Below are 10,382 nucleotides of genomic sequence, written 5' to 3'. Positions count from 1 at the left end.
AGAATGTCTAAAGTTTATGGTGAAGGTTGTATGAATCGTGAAAATTTTTGCAATTGGGTAGTGCAGTTCTAAAATGGTCGTGACTCAGTGACTGACGAACACCTTTCCGGCCGACCAGTTGCAGTTTCAACTCCCTCGCTCGAAAGTCGAATTGATCACATTTTCGTGCCGACCGCCGTGTGACTGTGGAAATGACAGTCGATAAGGTTCATGTTAGCACTGGTACAGTTCATAACATTATCTGTAACAAGCTGAAGTACCGCAAAACATGTGCAAGATGGGTCCCAAACGAGTTGACGCGTCTGCACAAGGAAACAAGGTTGAGAGTGTGCACAGAGCTAAAGGAGCGTTATGAAAGAGAAGGTGAGCACTTCCCCAATAAAAGTTTAGCTTGTGATGGACTTGGTTTCTTTATTATGAGCCAGTATTAAAAAGACAAAGCATAGAGTGAAAGCACACCAACGCACCAGTCAAGAAAAAATTCAGTACCCAAACATCAGCAGGAAAATTCTTGTTGACAGTGTTTAAGATGCCGAAAGTCCAGTCGAGCGTTCTGGATTCCTGCATGGGAGAAAACGCCTACAATTTCTTTTCATTTGGTTTATTGTCTTTAAAACACAGAAAATGGCCATCAAGTCCGTATTTAACATCCCGACATGGATTATGCAGTGTTACTGACTGCCTCTGTTACAAGTTCACACGCAAAAGCAGCCAGGAGGTATTTAGATCGATCCGATATTTTGAACGTCCTAAGCAGCCACTGACCTACGACTATCTGGGAGTTGACACAGTCGTTCAGTAGGCTTCTTGTAAAGAAGTGGCCGCCGTAATGTCTCGTAATCTGTACGAAACACGCCGCGCAAAGTTTATGTACGACATGAAATGCTCACATGCGAATATCTCCCAAAATAAACCACTCACAAACTTCAAACTTTCACAAAATACTCAGTAGTGTAGTCGCTCTTCGTCAACGACACGAGAACCAAGCAAATGCGCAAATTTTTTTCGTGTCGGTAGAAATTTGATCAGCGCGATTAAACATAGGTGTTTACCAGAAAATGGCTGCCGAGCGACTATATCGACTCATAGATGTGAGGCACAAGTCGCTACTCAAGCGCGCGGGAAATGCTGAATTCCTACTGTCTGGTACGTTAAGCAGCCAATGAGATAATCTCGAGCACTTGTACACTCGAGGTATTTCTAATGTTAGCCAATCAGATCACCGCAAGTAACTTAGACCAGAAATCTCGTAGTTCCGAAACTGAATAAAATTTGATGAAAACAAAATTCGATTCCTTTCCACAACATAAATTATGAATAAATTTAATACTCAACGCCGCTTGTGGCTGCCTTTTACAAAATGACTAAATGACTTTCATAGGAGTGACATTATCGGCAATGTGCTCTTATAGTGACAGAGGGGAGTATTGTACTTGTGATTATGCATAAGACGAGCGTCAATGACCGGCAGTGTTACGCACTTGGGCAGAGATTCCTTTGCCACTGTGGAGCGTGACCTGCTGGCGACACGGCCGCCACATCCTGGCCCCCGGCTGCATCTGGGGGCGTGGGGAGTGTGGGGGGCGTGGGAGTCTGGGGGGCGTGGGTGCGTGGCGGGCGTGGGGTGCGAGGGAACCGTGGGGGGCGAAGGGGGTGTCGGGGTGCGGGGCCGTGGGGGCGAGGGGGCCATGGGGGCGAGGGGGCGTGGGGGCGTGGGGCCGTGGGTCGTGGAGGCCGTGGGGGCGTGGGGTGTGGGGGTGCGTGGGGGCGTGGGGGTGAGGGGGCGTGGGGGCGTGGGGCTCGAGGGGGCATGGGGGCCTTTGGGTCGTGGGGCTTGAGGGCGGGGGGCAGGGGCATGGGGGTGAGGGGGGGTGAGGGCGTGGGGGGCGTGGGGTGTGAGGGGGTGTGGGGGCGTTGGGTGCGTGGGGGACATGGGGGTGAGGGGGGCACGGGGGCGTGGGGGGCGTGGGGGCGTAGGGCGCGTGGGGGACGTGGGGGGCGCCGCCCCTGGGTCTGACCCCCATCCTGCTGCCTTCCTCCTGGATTTTGTCGCGACACTGAAATTAACGAGACTGGCTAAAGATTGCAGAAACTTAAGCACATTCCTGTTCTGAACAAGATATAAACTTTCTTTTTGGATCTTATAATTGAAAGGCCCCCAAAGAATGCCCACACAGTGTCTATCCTGTCTAACTCCCTTCTGCATCCATTCAGTAAACTGAATTAACTTCATCCTTATTCTGAAGTAGCACTGAATTACTGCATACATGCTACTCATTCAAGTGTCGTTCGTACATCTTTGTGACACGACCTTTCAAATGGGCAATGCTTCTCAGTTTCTTACCACTCTCCAAGATGTCCCTCAGCTCTTACAGTTGTGATGTACAAGACCAAGATATGTCTTTACCATGTTATGGTAAATGTCAGAGCGTGCATGGTACACTCAAGCCATTTCGGTATTGTTCTGACGACATTATCAGAACATATCTTCCAGCAGGACAACGCTCTGTTACTGCGCCATTAACTCCTCTCCTCCTTTTCTTTTACAGTGGCGCAATAGAACAGCTTCAGTTATGGTATGGTGGCGAACTGAATTGTAAAATAAGCACTGTGTGTGCCGAGTGGGTGGTTATGGCAGACTCGTGGCTGCAGGGAACGCGTTCCCCGTTCTGCAGCCGACCCGTCGTAAGGGCGGGATTTTTTTGGAACGGACATCGCCTCACTCGTCACTACAGCACTGCTTCCTGTGGCGCTCGCGCAGAAACTCTGCGTCTGCTGGACAGGGTAACCGTGCTGAGCTGCCACAGCAGTGTCCAGGGGTCGTCCAACACGGTCTGCCACTCGTGTACAGCACGACAGATGTTTGACCTCAGGGTGCAGGCAGAGTGTCGATACTCACGACGAGTGTTACACAGTTCCATCCCTCCATGAGGAGCCCGGCCTCGTTATCAGCAGCATACTGTACGTTACCCATTTTGTCGTTCTTGTTTAGGGGAGTTATGACCTAAATTAATCGTTTTCGTTTGTTGAGGATAAACTGAAATGTGGAGTAGGAACCCAGCCCAGTCTTCTATTGCCTCTGCAACTCTGTAACTACGTTACGTACCAGCGAGACCACGTGCATCACGCACACTGCCTTATACAGCTCCACCACCGCTGACGTACCTCACCTCGCCTCACCTGGCCATGACACACAGGGGCACACTGCTATGTCATGTTGTGTCAAACTGCAGCCCAAGATACCCTCACCTGTTCCGTAATGGAGCAATAAAACTTTCTAGATAATTCACCTGGAAAGTGCCTGGCAGAGGGTTCATTGAACCACATTCACACTAATCCTCTATTACTCGACTCTCGAACATAGCGCCGAAAAAACTATCACTTATATCTCTCCATGCGATCTCTGATTTCCCTTATTTTATTGTGATGATCGTTTCTCCCTAAGTAGGTTGGCGTCAACAGAATATTTTCGTATTCGGTGTAGAAAGTTGGCGAATGAAATTTAGTGCGAAGGGCTCGCGGCAACGAGAAACATTTTCGTATTCGGCGTAGAAAGTTGACGAATGAAATTTCGTGCGAAGGGCTCGCCACAACGAGAAACGCCCTTTGTTTCAATGACGCCCACCCCAAATCCTGTATCACACGCACGACACTCTTTGCCCTGTTTCTCGGCAGTACAAAACGTGGTTCTCTTCTTTGAACTTTCTCTACGTCCTCCGTTAATCCTACCTGGTAACGGTCCCACACTGCGCAGCAGTACTCCAAAAGAGGACGCACAAGCGTAGTGTGGGCAATCTCTTTAGTAGATCTGTTGCATCTTCCAAGTATTCTGCCAATAAAACACACTCTTTGGTGTACCTTCCCCGCAACATTTTTTTGTGTCTTCTTTCCAATTTCAGTTGTTCGTAATTGTAAGTCCTAAGTATTTAGTTGAATTTACGGGCTTCACATATTACACTGAAGTCCGTGCTAAATTTCGAGCTTCTGCAAAAGATCGCCAATCTGGGTAATTTTGCGTTCGTTTACAGTTGGTCAGCATTTTTCGTTGTTTCTGCGACAGTCTTCCGAATTCTTTTGCGTACCTTGGGCGATCCCAGTTCCGCGTTTTGTTAATTTGGATGGTATAAATGTCTTAATTTCTGCCGACACTATTTCTTTGAATCAAGTCACATCTGGTCTACACTTGCAATATTAATTTGGAACAATGGAGATTGTCTCTCGGGAAGCCGTCAAGCATAATAGATATGTCTTCCGTTTATTTTGGGGGATTACGGAGCTACGATATTCAGTTTCGCTACGACAAGCTTCTGTTACCTAATCCCTGTATCTGTTTTGATGCTCATTAATAGCTCGAGACTATTTGTTGCTAAGAGGTGAAATGTGTTTTCACAAATGTTTACCATTAGAGTGGGCGTATGAACTAATTGTTCGAATTAATTTTAAGAGAATGCGTTTAGCACAATATCGGGTGATGCTCTGTGTTTACCTTCGGATTTAAACATGTAATTTCGTCAACATATCTAGGATAAATTGAAGTCACTACCAACTATAGTCTTGTGAGTCGGGTACGTGTTTTCCAGTAGAACACTGCTCCTTTATTCAGTTTCCTCGTTAAACATCATTAAGTGCACAGACGTTGCTCAGCTTGCAGGGCAGTAGCAGCACGCACGTACAGTTTTAACCTATATGTTACTGCCTTCAGGGAACTGTACAGTGAGTAGAATACACCCACTTCTTCTGAGGCCGCCAGCACTACATGAACTTGGCGTGTTATCTCAGGTGGACAACGCCTACTTAGTCTCTGGCCGGGTTATACAGCGCCACACTCTTACCTACGCCCCAGTCCTCCTGTGCAGTGACAAGCATCACCAGTTGGGTACCATGTTTCGGCGAAACGTAAGCTGTGGAAACATCTAGTGTTTGACGAGGCAACGGTGAACCGTGGAAAACTAATCCTGTTGTTTCTGCAGCGCTTCTTAGAAGTTCAATGGGACATTTTCTTCTGTTCTTCCAGCACGGCAATGCACCTTAATTCATTACTGTGTCACACAGATGCAGAAACCCAGAAGGACTTCAGCGGCATAATCTGCCGATATAGGATATCACGTCGTGGGGAACCGTACACTCTGGTTTTCATTGTTAGCACCCCCTTGGCAGTCCCTCTCAGAGGAAATATTTGCCGACGCAGATATCGGCATGACGCTTTTTCAATTATTCGTTCTTTCTTCGGAGGGCGCCAGTGTCTTACTCATCTCTGCTGAGAGTAAAATCGGTAAGCGGTGCGACATTTGCTGTTTAAAGGCTCGCACTGTTTTCTTGCTCACCACTGGACCGCCTCTACTGTTCTCGTGCCTCTGTTGGGGTGTCGGGTCGTGTTTTGTACGCAGCATCTTCGTGTTTCAGAAGACTACCTCCTCAAGATCGCTTCTGAAGTCGCCATACCCTGCGTTCACGTCATCGTCCTGAAGTGTGTTTTGGGTTAAGATATCTGCCATATTTCTGTTGTTTGTGAACAAGTAAACAAGATATAAAATCGATCAGTATGAAAATCCATAGCGATTAACACTTTGATCTCGGGTCTGACATGTTATCGTTTACTACTCGAGGTACAAGATTAAACTGAAACACAGTTGGGTAATCAGTTAGGCGTGTCATACCTTACGGCGGAGCGGTGCAGGAGCGAGGGTGCTGTTGACACGGCCACGTTACAGTAACAGCGTCAATTCATTTGTTCTCATTTCGTGTAAAAATTCCCTCGACACCAGAGCGGCAGAGTGTCTTCGTCACCGCGAGGTGCTGGATGCTTGTCTGGACACAGCCACAGGGGCAGAGGAGCGCAGCTTAGGTGGGCACGTACACTGAACCACGTACACTGTCTTCAGCTCCAACGAAAAGGCGTTGCTTCCCGTTTTCTCCGATAACGTTCATCATTTAAATTCTGCAACTAGCATCACTCCATAAACTCCAAAACGTGAGCGACTAATTGTTTTCATCTTACTTTAGTACTGAGTGTTGTCATGGGATACCATTTAAAGCACAAAAAAAAGTGAAAATCGTGTTAATGCTGGAAAACATGGAAAATACTCAGGCCAATGTCACGGTAAGGTCAGTAAGCCCCTGGACACAATAGTTTGGTTTCTGCAGCTCTCAGAAGGAGGCGTCAGCACTAAATGTGAAGGCCTTGTCATGCAGCAGACAGGACATTCACGTCACGGGGTGGCAGTCTGACGTCAAGAGTGGCCTTCACGTCCTTCGTGGATGTCACGCTCTCGACAGCACACTTCTGAAAGCGATTTAGGTCACTTCATGGAGCTGGCGGCATGTCGACCAGAATGATTCCCGTCAAACCAGTAAGGAGACATTCCTCATTGCTGTTTAGGCCGTGCTCTCCGAAACAATTTTATTTAATGCCGAATAGCATTATCATTTGTTAAGCCACCTTCAAATGTCACAACAAGTGCCACCACGTAAAATTATTTGATAGACATAAACAGTCTTAGAAATAAACCTCGACAACACAATTTATTCTTTGGGCTATTGAAATCTTCTATTAATAAAGATGGCGACGCTTTCGTCTGAAGTTTACATAAATGCTCATATTTCCAGACATATCCTACGACGATTTTTACTGCGGATTTGTTCATACAAAATAGCAGTTTCAGTGGCGGGAGCGTTTGGTACTGTTTCCTCCTGTCTTCCATGCAATTGTCAAAATTGTTTCAAATGGCTCTGAGCACTATGGGACTTAACATCTGAGGTAATCACTCCCCTAGAACTTAGAACTAAAACCTAACTAACCTAAGGACATCACACACATCCATGCCAGAGGCAAGATTCGAACCTGCGACCGTAGCGGTCACGCGGTTCCAGACTGAAGCGCCTGGAACCTCTCGGCCACAATGCAACTGTCAAAGTCTCATAATGCTTACACTCGTACGGTACTGGTCAGATGACACGTGGCCACTGCAGACTATCCACAAAACGCGAGTGCCATGTTTGGCCAGCCCTACCGTCCAGTCTCGAACTCTCTCTCAGTAGATGTCGGTCACCTCCCACCAGACTTCAGAGTACCCGTGGTACATCAGCACAGCTGTGCAGCAATCTGTCGCCACAGTTCTCCGTTTGCCCATTCAGCACGTACTCAAACCGCCTGCTCTGGTTCGCAATCTTTAATCCCTCCTACATCTCCTCTCTCCACCTGTTACGTCCCACCCTTGAATCTGTCAATGCTTTTTTCGATGGCTCAGAAAGGACAGCCTGTTGTGTATGTGTGTTTAGTGACGTATAACTTGTCACAGTTACAGAGTTCCTTGAAGCTTGTCGTGCATGTTCTAAAAGGTTCACCTAGGCCTTGGAACGTACTCAGCATCGAAGTTTAATATTACTGGCATTTAACAAAGAATGCAATATTAAATTTATTGCTTTTACTGGTGGCAAGCTTCTAAAATGATAATATGATGCACAGAAAATTTTTACTTGTGGATAACGAAATTATACATTCCGCCAACCAGCATCAGACCGACGAGAACGTAGGCCGTCGACGTTGTTTAGAGGCCAGTGATCGATCTAAAAATTACGCAGTTTGCGTAATTACACTGCTCGGATACTGATAGGAAAGACCGGTAAAAGAGATCTCAGGGACGCTGAAATAAAAATTTTCTAAAGTAGTAGCCGACAGAACACAGATTTCTAAAATGTGGCATAATAATTTGATAAGTGGAATTAATGATAAAGGAAAGTACAGTCTTAATTAAAACACGGCTTTTGAAATTAAATTAGCTTAATTATTTGCCAAATGCTACAGAGCGACACTTACACTTTCGAAACAGCCGTCGAAAACAAAGGAGAGAGAGAGAGAGTGAGAGAGAGGGGGGGGGCACACAGATACCTGTTTTTATGTTCAAATGTGTGTGAAATCTTATGGGACTTAACTGCTAAGGTCATCAGTCCCTAAGCTGACACACAACCTAATTTATCCTAAGGGCAAACACACACACCCATGCCTGGGAGAGGAGTCGAACCTCCGCCGGGACCAGCCGCACAGTCCACGACTGCAGCGCCCTAGACCGGTCGGCTAATCCCGCGCGGCCCTGCTTTTATATAATCCAAAAACAAATTACGTCGAGTGACTTCAACCTGCTTTACAGTTTCGATAGATACACATTTCTCTGGAACTTTGTCTACCAGAACAGCAAAAAAATACATTCCTTACATTAAATCGTGACCTTTTTTTACTTTACACATTTACTTACACAGAAAAAATAAATTTTTAGTGTATTTTAGCCTTAATTAAAAAATTGGGGCATAGTTAATAATATTCCAAAAAGCAACAGTTCAGGAAGCTTAACATCAAGTCTGGTATACCCGTGATTTATTAAAGTTGTTCCTTCTGTAAGATATTCGATCCAAAGGCCACCTTAACCATACATGACTTAAGATTATCAGCAGTGTTCGGCGATATGTTTTTTCCGAATCCCGGATTCGAAAGAAGATTAACTTCGTGACATGAATGACGCTCCCTTCCCTTCTCTGCCCTCACTGCACGTCGCTCGCAGTGTGGTGTACCTCCTGCAGCCGCTGCCCCTCGCCGCCATCCAGGTTACACTCACCCCCATCTTCCTTTGCTCGTCGTTCACGGCTATACTGTCATCCCAGCACTAAAGGCACTAAAAATTGTCTCCCTGTGACAGAATTCTTTATGCTTCACTACATTCACTACAGTTCTCGATTTTCTCCAGACACTGAAGCTATGGCCACTATCTTGCTCTCCAGCGTTTAGATCAACACACCCAGCGATATTACTAATCTCATCCTCAACTGGAAATTCTCTCTCCAGTGCGATGCGCCACATTACTTAACGACATTATGTTGTCATCGGCCGCATGTAATAACAACGTATTTTCGTCCACGTAACTAATTTATTCATTAGGCTGAATGTAAGTGCAAATAACTTTCCTCCATCCCATAAACTCAGATCTGTATAACGCTCAATATATTGGACCACATGGACAATCCCCTCATTTAAATGTAGAATCAGCTATTAAAAGCAATTCATTAAAATCTATAACCACCTCTAGTACGTCGACAAATTTTGTGGTTTCATGCATCGATTTATTTTCAAGCATCCACTGTTAAAAAAGATTCTCAGGGTTGGAACGTAAAACTTGTAAGTCGCTAACATGAGATCAAGAAATGCCTTACTGTTATTCCCACACAATCATCGCAATGCAACCTCACTTAGTGGTGCACAGACGGTTATACGGTAATGAGGTCTTCTTTACTGCATGACGCACTGCAGTTACCAGAGTATTAGCTCTGCATTGCTGCATAATGACTTACAGAACACATTTATATCATTCTTTTTGTCTTGTTGGTCATCACATCCTGGGCTGGAAGGACCTGGGTAATTCCCCGCAAGCCTGGGATAAGGGTAGGTGCGATACTATCGATACTATTGTCTTGTGACAGCCAGAGCGAGAGGACCAGCAGCAGCGAGTACTGTTCGTATAAAGCGTTTATTTTGCATTTTGTTTACGACCTTCCACTAAGGAAGGGATTCTATTTGTGTTTATCTGCTCTATATAGTAACTAACAGTTCTTGATAAAACTTTACGTAGTTTTCGTGTTAGATTTCTTAGTGTTTTCTTGATCGTTTAGAACAGAAAGCGCCCTAAAACCGTCTTTTGTTTGTTTCGCGGCCGTTAGCCACTAGTCACTTGAATCAGCAGTTGTCTTGTGACGGCCAGAGCGAGAGCACCAGCAGCAGCGAGTACTGTTTGTATAAAGCGTTTATTTTGCATTTTGTTTACGACCTTCCACTAAGGAAGGGATTCTATTTGTGTTTATCTGCTCTGCATAGTAACTAACAGTTCTTGATAAAACTTTACGTAGTTTTCGTGTTAGATTTCTTAGTGTTTTCTTGATCGTTTAGAACAGAAAGCGCCCTAAAACCATCTTTTGTTTGTTTCGCGGCCGTTAGCCACTAGTCACTTGAATCAGCAGTTGTCTTGTGACAGCCAGAGCGAGAGCACCAGCAGCAGCGAGTACTGTTTGTATAAAGCGTTTATTTTGCATTTTGTTTACGACCTTCCACTAAGGAAGGGATTCTATTTGTGTTTATCTGCTCTGCATAGTAACTAACAGTTCTTGATAAAACTTTACGTAGTTTTCGTGTTAGATTTCTTAGTGTTTTCTTGATCGTTTAGAACAGAAAGCGCCCTAAAACCGTCTTTTGTTTGTTTCGCGGCCGTTAGCCACTAGTCACTTGAATCAGCAGTTGTCTTGTGACAGCCAGAGCGAGAGCACCAGCAGCAGCGAGTACTGTTTGTATAAAGCGTTTTTGTACTTATTTGCTGCGCTTAGCTTTTAAATAGTTTTTCTGG

General features: G+C 45.6%; 1 protein-coding gene across 1 annotated transcript; it reads left to right on the top strand.

The window, feature by feature from the left end:
• Positions 1 to 1,460: 1,460 nt before the first annotated feature.
• On the top strand, positions 1,461 to 1,838 carry LOC126101529 (PE-PGRS family protein PE_PGRS18-like). The gene has a single exon (XM_049912170.1). The coding sequence runs from the start codon at positions 1,461 to 1,463 to the stop codon at positions 1,836 to 1,838; it is 378 nt and encodes a 125-aa protein (XP_049768127.1).
• The last annotated feature ends 8,544 nt before the right edge of the window (positions 1,839 to 10,382 follow it).

The sequence above is a fragment of the Schistocerca cancellata genome, chromosome 9, assembly GCF_023864275.1.
Source record: "Schistocerca cancellata isolate TAMUIC-IGC-003103 chromosome 9, iqSchCanc2.1, whole genome shotgun sequence".
Classification (NCBI taxonomy): Eukaryota; Metazoa; Arthropoda; class Insecta; order Orthoptera; family Acrididae; genus Schistocerca; species Schistocerca cancellata.
The sequence above is the reverse complement of the archived record's forward strand: the minus strand, read 5'-3'. Positions and strand labels throughout refer to the sequence as shown.

Coding starts and splice junctions, on each gene's coding strand:
- LOC126101529 (XM_049912170.1), top strand. CDS start 1,461: ATGACCGGCAGTGTTACGCACTTGGGCAGAGATTCCTTTGCCACTGTG.